This window comes from Myxocyprinus asiaticus, chromosome 48 (genome assembly GCF_019703515.2).
Source record: "Myxocyprinus asiaticus isolate MX2 ecotype Aquarium Trade chromosome 48, UBuf_Myxa_2, whole genome shotgun sequence".
NCBI classification, from domain to species: domain Eukaryota; kingdom Metazoa; phylum Chordata; class Actinopteri; order Cypriniformes; family Catostomidae; genus Myxocyprinus; species Myxocyprinus asiaticus.
Window position 1 is genome coordinate 11,380,423 of NC_059391.1, and position 22,255 is coordinate 11,402,677.

The 22,255-nt window shown below is 38.7% G+C and overlaps 1 protein-coding gene across 2 annotated transcripts in view; it reads left to right on the forward strand.

Moving 5' to 3' along the window:
* LOC127437416 (nuclear receptor ROR-alpha A-like) overlaps positions 1–19,818 on the forward strand; it is a 447,320-nt gene extending 427,502 nt beyond the window's left edge. For both annotated transcript variants that reach the window (XM_051692304.1, XM_051692305.1), the window contains 8 exons: positions 1,168–1,309; positions 7,610–8,005; positions 9,105–9,226; positions 9,557–9,689; positions 12,275–12,382; positions 14,167–14,277; positions 15,026–15,138; positions 16,136–19,818. In XM_051692304.1, coding sequence (XP_051548264.1) covers positions 1,168–1,309; positions 7,610–8,005; positions 9,105–9,226; positions 9,557–9,689; positions 12,275–12,382; positions 14,167–14,277; positions 15,026–15,138; positions 16,136–16,300 — 1,290 coding nt within the window. In that variant the 3' untranslated portion in view covers positions 16,301–19,818. The remainder of the gene's footprint in view (positions 1–1,167; positions 1,310–7,609; positions 8,006–9,104; positions 9,227–9,556; positions 9,690–12,274; positions 12,383–14,166; positions 14,278–15,025; positions 15,139–16,135) is intronic.
* Positions 19,819–22,255: the final 2,437 nt, after the last annotated feature.

Sequence of the window (22,255 nt, forward strand, 5' to 3'; positions counted from 1 at the left end):
CATGGCAGAAAGAAAGCACACAAGCCTGAAGAATAAACTGCTGAAATGTATCTTTAATGGTTACTAATTACTCAAGGCAGAGAGACATTTAATGATATGTGCGAGCACACCGCTCCGGCCCATAAATCATACCATTATTAAGGAGCGCCGCTTGTCACCGGCAGTCCTACCCCGCTTTCATAATGGCTGCCATTAGAAAGCAACTTGGCAGCTGTCAGCTGTTTTCTAGTAATTAAACAGCCAATGAACAACTAATTAAGACGTGTATGGAGCTGTGGAGTAGGGTGTGTTAATGACGAGCTGGAATCAATTCATTAAGTCAAAGGGATGAGAAATCATCTCAACGTGGGCGCCCGCTCCTTCCCCCTCCGGCACCCAATGGGTTCAGGCTCTGTTATTCAACATTAATAACCTCACACAAACTCGTCATTATGTACTACATTTCTCACCGGCCTCGGAACTCACTGTGCCATTCGCTAACGAGGAAAAATACTTATTCCAAACTTCTTTTTATAGATGTTATCTCAGTGAAGTGTATGTTCTTAGGATGTGTCGTGACAAAAGACAAACATGTCTATAATATTGTGACAAGCATTCACAGAATTTATGCCATCTGTTCAGAAATTGTGTAACACCATTTTATGCAGTTGTTTTTCCAACTTATTATGCAATAATATTACGATTTTTTCTATTTACACTTCAGTATTATCACACACTTTGCTATTAATATAAAAAATGTAAATCAAATATTGATTCTTGATGTTTGAATATCAATACAGTATTGTGAGGTAAAACACAGGGTTCTCAAACTAAAAGTATTTTTTTACTTTTCTAGCCATTTTTCACTTCAAATTTCCAATGGATAAGAATGTTTTAAAAATCACTTTGTAGAGATTGCACTAAAAAGAGAGTAATTTCTAGCTAATTAAGTTTTTTTTGAGCCGAGCATAATTACATAAACTGTACTATAGAATTTGACGTGACTTTTTAATATTACATTAAATTTTATTAATTTTCCAAGCCTGGAAATCATAATTTTAAAACCCCCTGTTATTTCCAGGTTTTCCATGACTATGCAAACCTTGAAAATACTGCAATACTTTGAAATATCTGTTACTGTAGTATGGACACATGCATGGATTAACCAACTGTCTCTCGTGCCTGTAGGGTTTCTTCAGGAGGAGTCAGCAGAGCAATGCGGCGTACTCGTGCCCGCGTCAGAAGAATTGCCTGATTGACCGCACCAGCCGGAACCGCTGCCAGCACTGCAGACTGCAGAAGTGTCTGGCCGTGGGCATGTCACGTGATGGTGAGCCCATGTCCAGTGCAGCAGACACCAAAGGGAACAACAGAGTCTCCAGAGACAGAGAACATCAAATGCATGCAAAATAATAATACAACCCCAATTCCGATACAGCTGGGACAGTATGAAAAATGTTAATAAAAACAAAAATAAGTGATTTGTTTACCCTTTGCTATATTGAAAGCACTACAACTACACATTATATGATGTTTTAACCTGTGAATTTCATTGTTTTTGGGGTTTTTTTTAGAGTACAGTAATTTCAAATCAGATGATTGCAACACACTCCAAAAAAAATTGGGACAGTTAAGTGTTTTCCACTGTGAAACATCACCATTTGTTCTAATAACGCTTATTAAGCATTTGGGCACTGAAGTCACAGGTTTGTTAAGTTTAGAAAGTGGAATTTTCCCCATTCATCCATTATGAAGGTCTTAAGCTGTACAATTGTATGGGGTCTTTGTTGCCGTATGGTGTTCTTCATAATGCGCCACACATTCTCAATTGGAGACAGGTCAGGGCTGCAGGCAGGCCAATCTAGCACCCACACTCTCTGCTTGCAGCCATGCACTTGTAATCTGGGCAGTGTGTGGTTTGTTGGAAAATGCTGGGACGTCCCTGGAAAAGAAGGTGCTGGGTGGCAGTATATGTTGCTCCAAAATTTGTACATATCTGTCTGCATTCATGGTGTTCTCACAGATGTGCGAGTCACCCATGCCATGGGCACTGACACACCCCTGGTCCATACAGACACTGGCTTTTGCACCTGACTCCAATAACAACTTGGATGGCCCTTTTCCTCTTTGGCCTGGATAACATGACGGCTGTGTTTTTCAAAAGATTTGACCAGATTCCTTGAATCTTTTAACTATTTCGTGCACTGTAGAGTGTGAAATGCCCAAAATCCTTCCAATTTGTCTTTGGGGAACATTGTTCCCAAAGTGCTGGATTACTTGCTGAAGCATCTGTTGGCAAATTGACAAGTCTTGAACGATCCTTGCTCTTGAAGGACTAGGCTGTTTTTGGAGGCTCCTTATACAGTATACAGTACAATGACACAACTGCCTCACCTGTTTAACATCTCCTGTTTCACATCGCCTTGTCATTTCAACTCGTCAAATTGTTATTAGTCTTAAAATGCCCCTGTCTCAACTTTTTTGGAGCGTGTTGCAATCAACTGATTCCAAATTAAATTCACAAGGTAAAACATCATATAATGATTAGTTGTACTTTCAATATAGAAAAGGGTGAATATAATTTACAAATCACTCATTTCTGTTTTTATTAGCATTTTTCATACTGTCCCAACTTTTTCGGATTTGGGTTGTAATAATAATAATAATAATAATAATAATAATATACTTATTACACATGCAAAAGTTTTTTTCAGTGTCTCAAAAATTGCAGAAAATGTGCAACTTTCACATACAGTGCAGTGAATCACTGTCTGTTTTAAAAAAAAATAGACAAATCTATTTACACAGCAAGCTTGGATATATGGACAATTGTAAGTGTATAATAGCAGCGTATATGGGAGTTATGCCACAAATGAACGCATCTTCTGTTCAATTCTGTATAGATGTTTTTAATGCTATAATGCGTCCAGTGTGAATGGCACCTTAATGGTAAAGTAGCAAAAACCTGATTCATTCTAAGAAAGGGTAGAAAATGGTTATGTGAAACTAAATTATGACTGTTTCTAGTGTAAGAAACCTTGACCATTGTAAGAGGACTTAAGACAAAAGTGTAGTAGAATATGGCCCTTTAAAGTTGCAGTGTCCTCAGTCTTGCCATGTCAAATAATTAGGGGTAGCTGTTCTATAGCCGGTGCACATTACTCGTTAGTTTTTCTCCAAGCTTGTGACAAGATGAATTTAAGAGACAGTTGTAGTAGTGGAATGCAGGGCATACTTACTCAGGGTGGAGAATCTGACAGCAAGTGGCTTTTATTAAATGAGTATCATTAAAACAGGCTCATTAAAGCCAATGCAGGTGAGCAGCATTAACGAGAGCACAGGTGTGTGTGTGTGTGTGTGTGTGTGTGTGTGTGTGTGTGTGTGTGGGAGCCCCCCTGCTGGGCCTCCGGCTGGGCTGTGTGACTACGGCCCGTGACAGGAGGATGAAATCAGGCCAGGTCTTCTGAGCGTACTGGGCTGCCCTCTCACACACAACCAGGACAGGCAAGGTGACTTCTGACTTCACTCACCAGTCCCCATCTGCCTTCCTTACACGGGCACAGAGGCGCAGTGCATTACACACACGTCTAAGATGGCGTTAGGCCTCCACCCAAGCTCAGAGCAAATCCTGCACCTCTTCTATACACCTCATTCAAGCAAAAATACTTTGCCTTCAAAACGTCTTTGGTCTCATCCTTATTTTGCTGTTTCTAGCTCTCCTTACTCTTCACCAAGCACAGAAACAATCGTCGCATGCCACCTCTCTCCTCCTCCCACTTCCTGCAAAACAACTCTTCTCTCATCTCGTCTCAAATCAAATCCTTTTCTCTTATCTTGTTTATTGTCCTTTCCTCGCATTTCCTCCCCTCTCTTTAAATCATATGTCCTCCCCTCTCTTCTAATCTCATCTTGTCTTCTCTCCTCTCCTCACATCTTGTCTTGACTCCTTTCCTCTTCTTAAATATTATGTTATCTCCACACATCTCTTCTTGTCTCCTCTCCTCATGCCTTATCTCTTTGTATCATCTTATCTGTCTTTTCTCCTCACGTCTCATCTCTTCTTGTCTCATCTTGTCTTCCCACCTCATGTCTCATCTCCTCACATTGCATCTAGTCTCCTCTCCTCATGTCTCATCTTGTCTCCTTTCCACACATTACATTTTTAACCTTTCCTCACATTTTATCTCATCTCCTATCCTCATGTCTCATATTTTCTCCTCTACTCACATCTCATCTCCTCTCGTTTAATCTTGTCTCTTCTCCTCATGTTTCCTCTCGTCTCCTGACATCTAATTTTGTCTCCTCTCATCTTATCTTTCTCCTCTACTCACGTCTCATCTCATCTCCTCTCGTTTAATCTTGTTTCTTCTCCTCATGTCTCCTCTTGTCTCCTGACATCTCATTTTGTCTCCTTTCATCTTATCTTTCTCCTCTACTCACGTCTCATCTCATCTCCTCTCATTTAATCTTGTCTCTTCTCCTCATGTCTCCTCGTCTTCTGACATCTAATTTTGTCTCCTCTCATTTTATCTTTCTCCTCTACTCACGTCTGATCTCATCTCATTTAATCTCATCTCTTCTCCTCATGTTTCCTCTCGTCTCCTGACATCTAATTTTGTCTCCTCTCATCTTATCTTTCTCCTCTACTCACGTCTCATCTCATCTCCTCTCGTTTAATCTTGTTTCTTCTCCTCATGTCTCCTCTTGTCTCCTGACATCTCATTTTGTCTCCTTTCATCTTATCTTTCTCCTCTACTCACGTCTCATCTCATCTCCTCTCATTTAATCTTGTCTCTTCTCCTCATGTCTCCTCGTCTCCTGACATCTAATTTTGTCTCCTCTCATCTTATCTTTCTCCTCTACTCACGTCTGATCTCATCTCCTCGTTTAATCTCATCTCTTCTCATCATGTCACCTCTCGTCTCCTGACATCTCATTTTGTCTCCTCTCATCTTATCTTTCTCCTCTACTCACGTCTGATCTCATCTCCTCTCGTTTAATCTCGTCTCATCTCATCACGTCTCATCTTGTCACCTCTCCTCACATCTCATTTTGTCTCCTCCCATTTTATCATGTCTCCTCTCCTCACATATTATCTCATCTCATCTACTCTCCTCACATATTATCTCATCTCATCTACTCTCCTCATATCTCATCTTGTCTCCTTTCTCATGTCTCATCTTGTCTTCTCTCCTCATGTCTCATCTCGTCTCCTCTCCTCTTCTCTCCTCACACCTCATCTTGTCTCCTATCCTTACATTTTGCTTTGTCTCTTCTCTTCTCCTCACTTCTCATCTTGTCTCCTCTCCTCACATCTCCTCTCGTCTCCTCTCCTCACATCTTATCTTGTCTCTTCTCCTCAAGTCTTATCTTGTCTCTTCTTCTCACATGTCATCTTGTCTCCTCTCCTCTCCTCACATCTCTCATCTCGTCTCCTCTCCCTGCTCCTTTTCTTATCACCTCTTATCACATCTCATCTTATCTACTCTCCTCTTGTCTCATCCTGTCTCCTTTCTCACATCTCATCTCCTCTCCACACACTTTATCTTGTGTCCTCTCCTCATGTATCATCTAATCTACTCTTCTCATGTTTCATTTTCTTTCTCATGTCTCATCTTGTCTCCTGACATCTCATTTTGTCTCCTCTCATCCTATCTTTTCTCCTCTACTCACGTCTCATCTCCTCTCATTTCATCTCCTCTCCTCATGTCTCATCTTGTCTCCTTTCTCATGTCTCCTCTTGTCTTCTGACATCTCATTTTATCTCCCTTTATCTTATCTTATCCTCTCCTTATGTTGCATCTCGTCTTCTCTCCTTGCGTCTAATCTAGTCTCCTCATCACATCTCATTTTGTCTCTTCTTGCATCTTATCTTGTCTCCTCTCATCACGTATCGTCTCGTTCTACTGTCCTCATGCCTCATCTTGTCTCCTTTCTCATGTCTCATCTCGTCTTCTCTCCTAATGTCTCATCTTGTGTCCTCTCCTCTCCTTGTCTCTCTCATCTCCTCTCCTCGTCTCTCCTTGCCCCTCTTCTTGTCTCCAATCCTTACATCTTGTCTTGTCTCTTCTCCTCACGTCTCGTCTCCACTCCACATCTCAGCTCCTCTCCTCACATCTGATCTTGTCTTCTCTCCTCGCATCTTTTCTTGTCTCCTCTCCTCCTTGACTTTTCTCTCATCTCCTGTCTTCTTTTCACCTTTCCCAACAGCCAAAGACTCTTTGTCTCCTTTATTCTCCACAAAACTGTCTAATACATTTACCTCTTTTTCCATTTAAGTGTTGTTCAGCTCAACCTCTACAGGTGCCCTTCCTTTCCCAAACACTTGATGTCCACTAATATCTGACCCACGCTGTATTTTTTCCCCTGTTCCTCTCAAACTCCTCTAGTTCAAGCACTGAAGCTGTAGCTACTCTTTCTTACCAAGCAAATTAGTCTATGCTTTTTCCTCCATGTGCTGTGAGTGAGGTCCCTGCCTCTTTGTGAATGCTTCTAAATTGGTGAATCATTCTAGTCACGTCTTTTTTTTTGGATCATTTTGGCAGGTAGACAGCAGCAAAAAACTGCTATTACTGTGTAAAACAGTTTTTTTTTTTTTTTGTTGTTGTTGTTTTTTGACCCTGTACACCATTTATATCCTCTGAGCGACATTAAAACCTGCTCACCAGAGTTAGCTGTATTCTTCTTGCAGCTACATTAAGCTCCCATTCAAAGAGCAAGTCTTGAGGGAAAATAGATTGTGACCTTTGTTGTTTCTTCAGTTACAATGGGGGGTAAAGTTGCTTTTATTTCCCCTGTATTCTCTGAAAGAAGTGGGCTGTGGGGATGAGAAGTCGATTAGCTATTTGATTGCTTATAAGAGCGGTGGTTTGGTGTAGTGGTTAAGGCCCAGGGCTGGTAAAGGTTTCTGGGTTGATCCCAACAAGTAGAAGGCCAAAATCAAATAGCAAACCATTTTGCTGTTGAACAAAACACTTAAACCCAGGTTGTACTAGTGAGGTTGTCTTTGTTATAAGCTCATGGCTCTGTTCAGTGTCATGTAAAGTTAGACCAGCCTAGATAGACCTTCCCAGAGAAGCATTTTATTGCTCAGAGGTTGCTCTTACATAGTTCAGGAGACTTCATGGAGTTAATTTAAGTATCAACTGTGTCTCAGATGTTTCTCCTAAAATTCCTTTGGAGAAATAAAATAAACAAAATTGAGACAACTGCTGACATAGTATGAGTAAAGAGCTATAAAATTTATTTGGATAGCAAAGCTCAGATAATTTGGTCTTGGAAATATTTTATGTGAAATGTTTAATTTCATATAGAAATTAAACATTTGTCATCAAATTATTCCAAGACCAAATTAATTTGATTGCAGACTTTGGTATCTTGACAGACATTGTTCTGAAACTCTAGAGGAGACGCATGTGAGATTACTAGGGTCTTTGTCTCAAGAGAACAATCGGAGAAGCAGAAACTTTAGCAAAGGTCTCCATTGTATCTCATTGCTGTCTAGAAGAAACAGTTGAAATATTACAGAGTTCTTATTTGTGATTTGACTTTTTATGGGTTGTTTGGCCACATCTGGTCACAATTTAGAGTAGAGAATTTAATTCTAGATGCACCATCTTTGCCCCTACAGCTGTGAAGTTCGGCCGCATGTCGAAGAAACAGCGGGACAGCCTGTATGCAGAGGTGCAGAAACATCGACTCCAACAGCAACAGCGGGACCACCAGCAGCAGCCCGGAGAAGCCGAGCCCTTAACCCCAACTTACGGCCTCTCCACTAATGGCCTGACTGAGCTACACGACGACATGAGCGGCTACATGAACGGCCACACGCCCGATGGCACCAAGCCCAACTCAGGCGTCAGCAGCTTCTACCTGGACATCCAACCCTCACCTGACCAGTCCGGCTTGGACATCAACGGCATCAAGCCGGAGCCCATCTGTGACTTTACCCCTGGCTCAGGCTTTTTCCCCTACTGTTCCTTCACCAATGGCGAGACGTCCCCCACTGTCTCCATGGCTGAGCTGGGTAAGTGAGGATTCCAGAGGATTTGGGGTAGAGTAACATTGGGGAAAGGGACAACACTAGGGGGAAGAACTCAACCGTGGGGCAAACGTCACTGAAGATGGCTTAAAATAGCATTAGGTTGGAGACTCATCTCAAAGACTCATTAAAAGAACCTCTTTTTTTTCTAATTAGTTTCCAGTAATTAGGGCCAATCAGGATCCAGCAGGGCACACACCAAGGGAAATCATTTTTTTTTAGGTTCCCCTCCTGCTCTGGGACTTCTTTTAACAGATGTGTTTTCAACATGATTGAATTTTTATACTTTGTGTTTTTTTTCCACTCTCTCTTATCTCCATTTGCTCTTTCCTTCTGAACACAAATATGACCTTTGTTTCCATGAATTTACACACAATCCTCACATTTATGTCAAGGTTGTAGTATTGCCCTATTTTCTTTCTGTCTCTAACACTGTCTTAACCAAACTCAATGCAGTAAGATTACAGTGAGAAGCAATCTGTCTTTCTACACCAAACATGATAATGTTGCGTGACACCACACAATCACAGTCAATCAGAACATATTTGATGTTTAATGTGCAGTTATGAGAAAGTTGGATATTGGACTAATGAGAGTTCACAGTGTGTGTGAGCACCTATCTGGTTTGGACAAAAACTCTAATTTAATATTAAGTTAATATTGAAGAGATGCCTTTATCGCGTCGTAACTGGTGAGGACACAGTGGTAATTCTGGAGCTAGGAATGTCAATAGTCACAAGCTTCTTAATAGACATTAAATCATAAACAGACACAAAAAGCAGGTCCTTGATTTGAGACTCAAATAAAACACTGTTTCTATTGAAAGATCGTTTCCTCAACATTTCTGTGAGCATAAATTAATCCACCACTTGGAACGACCTCTTCATACCATTAATTAGAAACAAATGCCATCTTTCTTGCGCACACACACATATACTGTATACATGCATATATATATATATATATATATATATATATATATATATATATATATATATATATATAGTAAAACTCAATATGGCTGTACAGTATGTGCATTCAGGCATGACGGAGGATTTTGACGGTGCGTTGCGTTTTGTTTCAGAGCATCTGGCCCAGAACATTTCCAAGTCCCACATGGAGACGTGTCAGTACCTGAGAGAAGAGCTTCAGCAGATGACCTGGCAGGCTTTCCTACAGGAGGAGGTTGAGAGTTACCAGAACAAGGTACACAAGCATTTTTGAAGAGTGACAAATAGTTGTTTCTATAAGTGACTGCAGCTTTGGGCAAGTCTTCCAAGATGTATTCCACTTAATGCTGTAAACTTGCAGGAACATAGATATGGCAATGTTTTTGGGATTGTAAATGCCATACTGGTTACACATACAGAAAGAACAGCTACTTAAGAGACAAATTTAGATGCTCTCTGGACTTAAAAGCAAAACATAAAATGCAACAAAAGTGTAGAATATGGCCGCTGTAGTGCACTTGTTGAAGCTATGTTGAATTTAGACATTTTAAGTGAACTGGGTATTTGTGTTGTGTTTTCCCTTCAGCCCAGAGAAGTCATGTGGCAGCTGTGTGCCATAAAAATCACAGAGGCCATTCAGTACGTGGTGGAGTTTGCCAAGCGCATCGACGGCTTCATGGAGCTCTGTCAGAATGATCAGATAGTGCTGCTCAAAGCAGGTACAGTGCGTTGGTGTTCATATCACTATCATCCCATCCTGGCATGTTTTACAGGGCTCAAACACAAATAATCCTTTGCTGGAGTGTTTATGGCTATGTTTGAAATAGCATACTCAACTAATCTTACTATTTCTGCAGTACTGTATGTTTACTGTGCATTGTATGCCAACTACATTTGCCAAAATGTCAAGTATACAACCAGAGCCCACTGCGAATAGTATATTCCACAATTACATTTAAATTCAAATGAGCTTTATTGGCATGACCGTATACAATGTACAATGTTCTCCGCCATGCTGCCAAAGCATTCATTAAGAAAAAAACATTTATATTCCATTTATTTTCCAGTGTGAAGATTGACCAGTAAGTAATATCAACCACAATTTTTAAATTAAATAAATATAATTAAAAATCAATTAAAATAAATTAAAAAATATTTAATAAATGTTTCCAAAATCAAATAAACATTAAAAATGTTTAAATACAATGTAATAAAAATGTATAATATTTATAAAACAAAATCTGAAATAAATAATTATACATAAATATTTGTTCTTGAATTGAATTTCCATTTTTATTTCCATTATGATATCTGGATGTCACACACTGAATTAAAAATGCAATGTAATGTATTAATGTATATAAATACTATTTTAAATGTTTGCCATTGCATTCTGCATACTGTTTTACACACTATTTTTATTATTATATTCCAAGCACAGTCTGTGTCACACACCAGGAGGCACTGTGCCTCAGCTGTTTTCTATATACTCTGTGTGCTGTATGTCTGCAGGAAAACATGGTTTATCGGGACACTTTGTCAGTTCTTAAAAATTGTGCACTACTGAGATTATATCCAGCACTGCAAACTGTCTACTCACAAATGATGGGAAAAAATGCTCCTAACAAACACACACACAAACACACACTGTCGTGATCCCAACAGCTCTCAGTGTTTCTGTTTGTGCCAGACACGGCCAAAATTAATAAAAAAAATACTGAGTGAGAGCTCTCTTCTGACATGACATTTTAAACCAGCTGTATCTTCCTTAAGCTCCGTAATGGCTTCTATTAAGTGGCTTTTATCCTCTAAGCCCATGCTCACCAAAGCACACTGCTGTAGAATTGCTGCTCTCACTCACAACACTAGCAGCAAGGACAACACAATATGTTTTTTTTATTTTTTGTTGTGTGCGTTTAAAATATTTTAGCTGATCAGGGACTGTGTTGAATTCTACTCGGAAAGTCGAATTTTCCAACTTCCTAATGGGAAAAGTGCAATGGAAATTAGAGATATTTTTAGGTGAATGCTCCTCTTGAGAATGTTAACATATCATTAATCTGTTTGTGATTATGGAAACTTTACTATAAGGTTATATTTGTTAACATTGTGTAATGCCTTGGGTGTTATGAACTAACAATGAGAAATTACAGCATTTATTACTCATTGAATGCTCATTTATAAATATAGTATTATCCATTGTTAGCTCAGGTTAGCTTATAATACATTAACTAATGGTCACACGGTAACACTTTGCAATAAGGTTCCATACATTAGTAAACAAACAACGTTAGTTAACATGAATTAACAATGAACAATTGTATTTGTTATTAACTAACATTAACAAAGATTAATTAATGCTGTAAAAAAAATTGTTCATTGTTCATGAAATCTAATGCTTTAACTACGTAAAGTCTGCAATCAGAAGTCAGAGATTTCAATATGAACGTAAACATTTCTCATATATTTTTCAGGCTATTTCATTTGTGCTTTGCACTCCACATACATTTTAGGCAGATGCTATTTGCACACCCCTGTGCAAATAATGGTATATGCTATTTACACCCCAGTGCAAATAGTGGCAGATATTATTTGCACCCCAACCCTGGTGCAAATATTGGTAGATACTAATTACTGTACATGGTTAATTGCATTAAAACTATGGTGAAAAAACGCGGTTACTACAATATTAGTAGGCTCATACAGTGATGCAATCTACACACAAGCAATGCCGAGCCGTGGGAACAAGTGTGAGGACAGAACCCACCTCCGGATCAAACCATTCTCTGTACTCCCCGACATTCACCGTGACCAAATCACTGCAATGAAATCAACATTTATATACATTTCAATCTATTATTTTAAGTAGTATTAAAGGAAATCTGAAGAGTGGAAACAGGAAATCGGATAGGAAAAAAGAGTGGGATAAAGTGCGGATTCAAACCGCGGCTGCTGGGACAACACTACACATTCACACACCATCTTTACACCCCACGCCACTGCAGCGACACCTAATGTTTGGTTCGTCATATATATTTCTGTAGTTCCACCAGACTATTGGGGTGCAAATAGCTGCACTATGTGGCAGATGCTATTTACACCAGGGTGCAAATAGACACTCTGTTAATTTTATAGCACCACACTTTTACTGTATGTTAACAATTGTGTCATTTGGTTCATTTCTCCAAAGGAATTTTAAACAAACATCTAGGAAAAAGTTCCATTAGGTCTCCTGAGCTATGAAAGAGCATTTTCAGAGCAATCAAATTTTCATCTGGATTATTTCACTCTTGCTTTTGTGTAGGCTCTTTGGAGGTGGTGTTTGTCAGAATGTGCCGTGCCTTCGACCCTCAGAACAACACAGTCTATTTCGATGGAAAGTACGCTGGGCATGATGTGTTTAAATCATTAGGTGAGTTCAGAACCTGAGTTTTTTTGTGTGAAGTGGGAATGATTTTTCCAAATCTCTCTGTGTTTGGAATGTTACGTGTGTGTTTCATTTCTTTGTGTCATTTTTGTTTGGAACATTGTGTTTTGTTGAGGACTGAATGAGCCACACCTTACCACACGTGGCGTCAGCATTCAAATATAGTTAGAAACCCAACCAATTTGCCTAACTGCAAGCGGAGGCAGAGTCCGCACGTGCACATGTAGCAAACAAAGGCCAATGAGTCGGCACTACCTTCCCGTATTTGCCATACCTGGTGTAAAAGAATAGTTCACACAAAAAATGAAAATTATTTTACTCACCCTTATGTTGTTCCAGACCCATATGACTTTCTTTTTTTATGCGGAACAACAAAAGGATATGTTTTAATGTATATCACGTGAGAAATCCTGTGTTCAAGCGAGAACTTGAGTTGTTTTTTTAGTGCAATGCAAGTAAACTGTAAACATGCTTTTCTCATAGTATTCATAAACATGCAACATTTCATGGAAAAATTACTTAAATTTCAGGTTGTTTCTCAACAAAATCTATGAGTGCCTTCAGAAGACTTGAAATATGATACTTTTGGATTTTACGCTTTAAAGTGAGTTACTGTCAACTGCCATTGTATTGAAAAGAGGAAACAAGATATTCATTAAAATGTCACCTTTTTGCACAAGAAAGAAAGTCATACAAGGTTGAAATGACATGAAGGTGAGATTCCATTAATGTTCAAAATGAAAACCAAAAATTGCCCTATATGTGAAAAATTGCAAATGATTCAGAAGTGCACATTATTCCAAAGAAATATTCCCTCTTTTCCAACCGCCTGTCATTAATAGGTCACATTTTACCATCGAATCAATTCCCATTGGATAAAATCCAAATCCAATAATGTTCTGTCCGCAAAAGCGCTAAATTACTGAAGTGATATTGGGTTATGAATGCTGTTTCATATTGACTTTAAACTGTCAATACTGATGATGGCACTCAGTATTGCAGTTCCATGCCTGTAGCCGCTACATATGGCGAGCGTCTGGAAACAGCCTAAGCAAGATTGAGTGTCTGCGGGGAGCATTTTATCAAACCCGGCATCTAAACAGCCATAGCCCGGCCGCTGAGTTTCTCTTGTGTAAGCAAATAGCATTTATGTTTGAATGCCGTGACATTTGTTAAATCCCTTCTGTATAGTTCCTCATGCACATTCGAAACCCTTTGAGGCCGAAAGCTATTCAAATGCCAGAACTAACGCAAATAGGAGAAATCTAAAGACAAGAAAGATGTGTGTGTGGACAATGTTCAACCATATAACCATATCTCACACTATGTGTGTGGATGTCCTCAGCCTTACAACGACTGCTCTTATTCCTCCTTCAATTGTGTGGCGGTTTTAACAAGCCTGCATCTGTTCTCCGAGTCTTTGAGAAAAGGAACACCAGTGGCTGTAGACTATCTCTCTGTCTTTTTTGTGTGAACTCTGAGTCACGGGTTTATTGAAAGTCTTGTTAGTGACCCCAGTCGTGGTTACATAACCCCTCTCATTCGCCAAAGCATGATTAGTCAGAAGAAAACAAATGTAGCAGGAAAAAGCATTCTGTAACGCTATAGGATTTTATTGTTTTCGCTCTGTGCCATCCCGACATATTATGCTAAAAGAACAAGCGTCTACCCAATGCTGTCTCCTGCTTCGTCTCGATCCTGTTTGTGTCTGGGTTTTTTTTTTTTTTTCACTCTCTTTGTCTGTCTCTTTTTCTGTCTCTTTGTGACAGGCTGCGATGACTTGATCAGCTCCGTCTTCGAGTTTGGGAAAAACTTGTGTTCTATGCATCTCTCTGAAGACGAGATCGCCCTGTTCTCAGCCTTCGTGTTGATGTCGGCAGGTAAACCCATCTCAGCGTGTTAAAAACTGTTACACACAACCACCTATTTACTAGTATTTACATTGTGCCAAACCACCATACATTTATGCCTTCAAGTGCACCATGGAAGCTCCTACGTTTGAGATGGGCATTTGTTATTAGTCGCAAACAAAACAAAAAAGAGGCCAAATGCATTTATTAATGCATGGTATCTAACAAATAATAAATTAATTTGCATAAAGTAAACTGTGAAGCTTTTTTAACACATTATTGGCATAAAGCAATGAAATCAAAATAATTTTGCAAACTCATTTACTGCAGAGTTGCATTCCATAGTCTTTTGTGCCGACACACCTCTTCTAACTGCAAAACTCGGGTATCATCTAGAATTCCGAGCTTCCCACTGATAGGGATGACTTTGTTGGTCATTAATGTGCTCGTAACTCCAACTGAAGGGTTGCATAAGTTCATTGTGCAACTGAATCAAAGCTTTTTCACATTTTCCCAAATGTTCATGCTGATCCAATCATAAGCTGGTTAGTGCTGATTTGGTGCTGGTCTAACTGGTGGATTAGCATAGCCGTTGTGGTGAAGCTCTTTCTTGCTGGTTAAGCTAGTTAAAAATCCAGATGGGGACAAGCATCCAAAACACATAATTTGCTGGTGTACAGCTATTCTGGCCTTTTCAGCAGCATATACATATACATATATGTTTAGGTATGTAATTAAAACTAATGATGGCTTAAAAACAAACCCCACTTGTGTTTAGACCGGTCCTGGCTCCAGGAGAAAGTGAAGGTGGAGAAACTCCAGCAGAAGATCCAGCTGGCCCTCCAACATGTTCTCCAGAAGAACCACAGAGAGGATGGCATACTGACAAAGGTAAACACATAAAGAAATAGGATATGATGTCAATAGATGTGTTATGTATCGATTGCCAATTAGGACTTAATTAATTAAATACAACATTAAACGGCATTCACAAATTTGCATTCACAGCCTATTGTGTTGCATATCTTAGTACAACAGAATATTCAATGGGATATTATGTAGGGTGGGACTTGATTTTATTGGATCGTGGAATGTTTGGCTGTGATGTTATTGGTTAATATAAGGGCTGTCAATTTAACATGTTAATTTAGTGTGATGAATTATATGAAAAATAATGCTTTAAAACACAATTAATCATGCCTCCAACCTGTACGTAAACTCTGTAATAAGAAATTTTTATGCAACACTCAAGGTGTTTTTTACGAATTTGTGGTAGTAGGGGGCAGTCAGCGCAACTCCAGCTGTACAGACAACGCATCTCATCAAACCAACGAGAGCAGGCAGCACAGCACAGATGCGTTTTTGCACTCAAAGGCAGCTGGGCCAGAATGCAGCGATCTCAAGATGTGCTTTTCACATTTTTAAAGTACATTTGACGTGACACGGCACATCATGTAATTAATTCGTTGAAAAACTGTAATCGATTGACAGCCTTAGTTAATATATTAAGAAAAGTATTTTCAGAGACAGAAACCTATTATATTTTGATAAAAGATTTTAAAAACATGTTTACAGTAATATGCACTGTTGTATTGTGCACAATAAGACAGGGATGTTTTTAAGGAAAGGAAACCTACTTCATTTTTCATATTGTCTTTAATGGATGACTTAACCTAATTTGTTTTTGGTCTAGCAGCCTAAAGATTAGCTAATGTTAACCCCGAAGAAAAAAAAAAAATAAAAAAAAAACCTGGGACCATCTGTGATGTGTCTACGGATTAGAGAGTCTGTCTGTTGTCTTTTGACCCAGTACCATAGTGTCCTTTCCACTAAATTTAAATAACGGACCTCATTTTGTTTTTCACTCTCTCTCTCTCTCTCTCTGCAGTTGATATGCAAAGTTTCCACACTGCGTGCTCTGTGCAGCAGGCATACGGAAAAGCTGACGGCGTTCAAAGCAATATACCCAGACATTGTCCGCGCCCACTTCCCCCCATTGTACAAGGAGTTGTTCGGATCAGACTTTGAGCAGTCCATGCCCGTGGATGGGTAGCGCTTCCCCGTGCCCGCCCTACCTGGGGGAATTCACACCGTGGGGAATGTCAAGCATAAATCTAAGACACTTTACCAGTGCCCTGCACATACACACACACCTGGACGGCCGACACACTGCACACACACACTTTTCCCTTTTTCTCTATTTTTTTGTTTTTTTTCTTTGTTTGTTTTTTTTTTTTTTTTTTTTAGTTTTTTTCAGGAGGAGGTAATGGACTGGATTTGACTCCAGCAGTTTATTTTTGGGGTTTGTTCCCTCCTTTTACTGACACAGGTGGGATTTGGAGCCCATGGGAGTGGATGAAAAGATGAAGACACTAATTTTTCATACACTCCCTCTCTCTCTCGCTCCCTTTCTCTCTCTTTCTTTGGCTGAACCTGTAAAGTCCATGCATACGATTCGAGAGCGGTCCCATGGCGATTTGTCACAATCAGCATAAATTGTTTTGACTTGTTTCCAAAATGGAAAACAATTCCCAGAGCGTATTCTCCTGTATCCAGCATTTTAAATGTTTTTAGTAGCAGCAACAGACCTTACAGCCCTTTTCAAGCCAAGAAAAATGAAATATGTTTTTTTTTTTTTTTACTTAAAAAATTCAGTGATGTCTTTATAAGAAGAACTATTCCAGTAGTTATTGTAGCATCAGAAAAGTTCTACGTAGAAATTTACTCAGCTTGTGACCCATACAGTATGCATGGTCCAGGCTCAGCCAATAGCTTTATTTAATTTTCTTTAAGTCTTGATGTCAGACTATAAACCAGCAGTTAATGAAAAAGAATACGAGATGAGAGTAATACAGGAGACAAAGGAGAGAAAGAAGGAGAAGTAGTGTGAAGCAGAGCAAGTCAGAATTTGGTGTCGCAAAGTAGCACCTTTCTACGGACAATCGTCGAAAAAAAGAAGGCAGAATTCTGGTAATTCTAATTAGATAAAATCGCAAAAGGCGCAATTACTTTTAGCTGTCTGAGACTCCATCTGCCATAGTTGCTTAGTGATATCATTTAAGGCCATCTGCTATTAAGTCCCTTTTTGGAATGGTGTTAATGTAACGCAGTGGTCCGACCACCAACATCGATGCAATGCAAGGGTCCATTCCACCAGTTTTCTAATGTATTACAGGGTAAACACTCATAAGTACAAAACTATACAGAAAAAAAAAATGTTTATAGAATCTATTTTAAATAACATGTATGATATTAGTAGCTAGACTATTCTTAATTGTGAAAAAAAAAAAAATGGATAAGGCACTTTTATTTGCACCTTTCTTTAATTTGAGACTTGTATATTTATCTAGTGAAGTGTTGCATGTATAAATACCACGGTTATGGAGATTGAGTGCTAGAAAACCCTAACGCTGCTGAGGGTGGGTGTGTGTGTGTGTGTGTGTGTGTGCGTGTGTGCGTTTGTGTATTTATTTGTGCGAGCTGGAGGTTGGTGCTGGGCAAAGGCCGATCACAAGCGTTCCAGGAGGGGACTATTTTTAAAGCAGCTTCAATGCTGGAATACTGTTCCTAGATCAGCGTTGCGTATTTGGCACTCATCAATGACTAGTGAATTTTTTGTGCTAAACATACAGCACCCACATAATAGAGATGCTTTGATCCAAGCTTTATCACAAAAAAGGTTTTCAACATGATACCGTAATTCGAAATGTGCTCTACCAAATTGTTGGTTCAAGGGTTCAAGCACACCCAGTTTATGAAATAAATACATTTTTGAAGGGCTGTTTAATGCAATTTTTTTAAAGAACCCTTGTTCCTATAAAACAAAAAAGGTTTGAGATCTGTTTATGAATTGCAGAGATATTTCAGTATGTCAGCCTCTGTTCAATTGCTCCATCTAGTGATGGTGCACCATATGACCATGGTTTGACTATTTTACACCACTCTGACTGGTTGATCAGGCAACCACCCGTTCTTAGATACACACTCTACTCCATCTGGACCTGGGATGAAAGTGTCTTTTATATGAATTTTCTTTTTAAACCGGCTCTTGTGAAGGTCTTTGCCCGGCAACAACACTCATCTGGAACGTAAGAGTGAAAAACAGAAGAAAAGAGAAATACTCAAAGCCTTGTCTGGTTGAAATCCTCTATTTTTGTAATATTGTACAGTGCTTATGAAGCCTATGAAAGATAAAAGGGAAAGAACGAAGGATGATAAAGCACTTAATCCTGCAATAATTAATTAGAATTGGTGTGGTTTTTTTATGATTTTTCAAAGAACAAGACAATGGTACTAATAGTGCTATTTTTTGTAATACCTAAATGTCATGTGTTGCGCGTGTTTGTACGTCTCTTGAATGTGCCATAGTCAAGGGTGTAGATTTGGCTTGAACATTGGGGGGTTGCAGCGTGAAACATTTACATATTTCCATTGATCATGGTATAAATAATGGGGGGGGGGGGTTGTACTTGCTTGGTAACTCCCCCCACATCCTCCCTGGAATCTACGCCCCTGGCCATAGTGGTCTTTCCTGCTTTTTTGAGTCTGAAATTTTTTTTTGTAACATTCCAGTAAAACAATGTTGTGGCTTTTAGAAAGTCCCTAAATAATCCAGAAAAAAACGTAATTGATAACTTCCACAACCTACTAACAGACATTTTGACAAACCTTGAACTGATCTTGGTAGCTTCCTTATCATCCAATGAAAAATCAGACACTTTCATTCCGTAATTACATGGTTTTTCCTATGACGCAAAGTATTATCCTCAGGGAAGAGTCTGTCTAACTAAATTCTGAAGCCGGTAGCTTAAACGCGTTAGTCAGCTCTATGTTAACGTCAATAATTTGATCTCAACAGCATGATCAGGGTCAGTACAGTAAAATCATTATATTTATGTGTAGTACATCAGAATACTATTGACGAAATATTTTTCTTGTTATTGGTTGTGAAATGCATTGATTGCGTCCCTCAGAAGTTGTGATTACTACAGTACATCATCAAACTGTGAACAACAATCCAGTTTCAAGTTTAGGTTCTTGTAAATCAGCAGCGTGTGTGTACAACAAGGCTCAGGGAGAGTAATAGTGTGATAATTGAGAACACTCAAGCAGGGAATACCGAAGGATAATGAGAGATATTAACTCCAAACATTAACGCCTGCATAGACAGTATACTGTACAGTAGGTGCACTCTCGAAGACTGTTCCAAACCTTTTTTTTTTTTGTTTGTTTTGTTTTTTTATAGAGTGCACTTAATTTATTTATAATCCAATAATCATGATTTAATTTCATTGCATAACAAAAAGTTACTAAAAACAGTTCAGTCTGATTAAAGATATCTAACCCAATATTAGTTTGTGCTATGTATTTCTATGGTTATTAGATTATTGCATTGTTAGCTTAGCAACATGCTAACGTGCAAAACACTATTGGGAATCAGTTGTTGAGGCTTCACATAAGGAAACCTATTTGTGTGAGGTACAGAGTTGCTGCCAATGTAGAGCGTAGAGCGTTCCAAATCAGTCACTTATGAGGTTCCATTTCCGTCATGCTCCCTTAGAAGGTATCTGCCTATAGTAAACAGCAAGACAGAACTATAGATTAGGTTATTCAGCCAGCACAAGAACCCAGTGATGATGCTGTATGTTAAAACTCCCAATTGGGAACATGTGTTCATATGTTAAGAAAACTCATGTCACTATTCAGTGGCTCCATAGTTCATGTTTTTCAAACATTGCCCTTTGGGATATTTCCTCCTGTTTTTCATCTTTTGCGATTTACATGCTCATGTCATACCTTGTTATTCACTAGCATCAGAGCTGTCAGGCCAAAAGAAGACAGCAGTGCATCATAAACAATGCGAAAGTGTCATTTAATTCAATCGCACCACAGGCCACTGGCTTTATCACGCAGCAAGCTCCAAGATCTAATTCCCTAAGAAGTCAAACAAAGCAAGATAACCACCTCAACCGTACTACGAATGTGCTACACTATTTTCTGGCAAGTTCTTTTTTTTTTTTCCTTCTCTGGATTGGGATTGTTCTGATTGTCACTCATGATTGTTTGAGTCTATGTGCCAAATACCTCCACATGATTTGCTCCACCTTCAAACGTCCACATGGGCAAATTAGCCTACCGTGCGTGACAAATACGGGTTTCTAATGGGTGACCACTGCTGTGGAGTCCCCTTTTAATGAACAAGCTTTGATGCACAGCAGATTGTTGCAAATATGTTTCCTGTCCAATTACTCATATAGACGTGTCCTGAAATTAGTTTGTACGACACTTAGATGCACCACAAAAGCTGTTGTAGAAGTCACGTTTTGAAACTTTTTGCATGTTGTATTTTGTCAGTGTAGTTTGTAATAGACATTTTAAAGCAATAGAGGCTATGAAATAGAACTTTGGATAAATTTATTTTTTCAAATACAAGCAAATGTACTTAAACATCTCTGGATCTGTGGTATTTTAGATTTGTAACAAGAAAATCTGTATGTTTCTCTTATTGGTGGAAGATCCGTAATTTTCCCACGTTCGTTATTGTAAATTGTGAAACTTTCTTTTTTCTTCTTTTATGTGTGTGTGTGTGTGTGTGTGTTTGTGTGTGTGAATGGTTTTCCCCTTTGTTTATCCTCGTTAGAAGCAATATATGTCTGTGGTTGCGAGAGTGCCTGTGTGTTTGTGCTATAAGTAATGTTTGCTTAAGGTCAAACCCCAGACAAGGCTTTAAAAGATAAGATGCAGCAGGGTCAGATGGTGATTTGTATGTAAGATCTTAAGTTTTCCCAGAGTTTAGGACTCTAGTAGCACTAAGCTTGAACACTTTGAATAGCTGAACAAGCATGACACAATGCACATCAATGTTAACAATTCAATTAGATGCAAACAGGCCTATGCACTCACATTTTATGTATACAGATTTAACTCCGTAAACTTTAGCGAAGGCACTTAGATATTCCGATATTTACGATCTAAGGATTTAACGTGTCATGCTTGTGGCGGCATTTCGATTTGAAGTTTAAAGTGTTACCAAGATGTACATCAATCGTTTGCATTTTTTCTTTTTTATTATGAGAGTTTTCTTTCCAAAAGCACAGCTGATACGCTATTAAAAGTGAAATATGTTTAGAAAATAGAAGAAATGAAAAGTCTTTAGCCATAATCGAATGTCAAGCAATAATATATATGTGTATTATTATTGATTTTGTGCATAGACTTTGAACATCTGCATGTAAATACATTTCTTATTTATCGCATTTGTTTGTTTTTCGGTTTCTTTCTCTTTTTTTCGCTCTCTGATTGTCATTTTTGTTTTATTTGTATATTGACTAGTTCAGTTCCCGGGTGGAGAACTACGAACGTCCAATGGCCTGTAAACTGTACAGCTTAATTTAACCTTTCGGCTTTTAATTCACGATATTTAATGTTCTATTGATCACATGTATAAAAGTAACTTTGTAACTTCTGTCTGTACTGTATAGGTAAGATGAAAATACTCCTAAGACCTGCTCAGTGCAAATATGTATCTGTTTATCAGACACATCATGCTGTACGATATCTCTGTGTTTAGTACACTTCTCTCTTTTAGACTTAGTTCGATTAGTGGTAGGGTGTGCAGACGTTAATTTTTGTGTTATACTGATGTGTGGTGCTAGGTAAGTTACTTTTGTGAACAAAAATTATGGATTCATAGATTAGGCCGCCCTCTTAGTCCATTCATTTCACTGAGTATTGATGCGTTATTAATATTAGGACATGATAAATAATGATTATAATGATAAAGATAACGATAGTGGTAAATTTTGCTTTCGAATACCAAGCAAGTACCTGTATCAGTGTGCTAGTCTTGGGACACGGCTTTCTTTCTCACTTTTAAGATTATTAGCAAAAGTAAATCTCTATGAAACGTCGCATTCTGAATCTTTCCAATGAAGAAAGTAGTTCATGCTTTAAAAAAAGACAATATGGAACAAAGAAGCAGTATTCTGTTTATTTTTGGTTGTTCGAA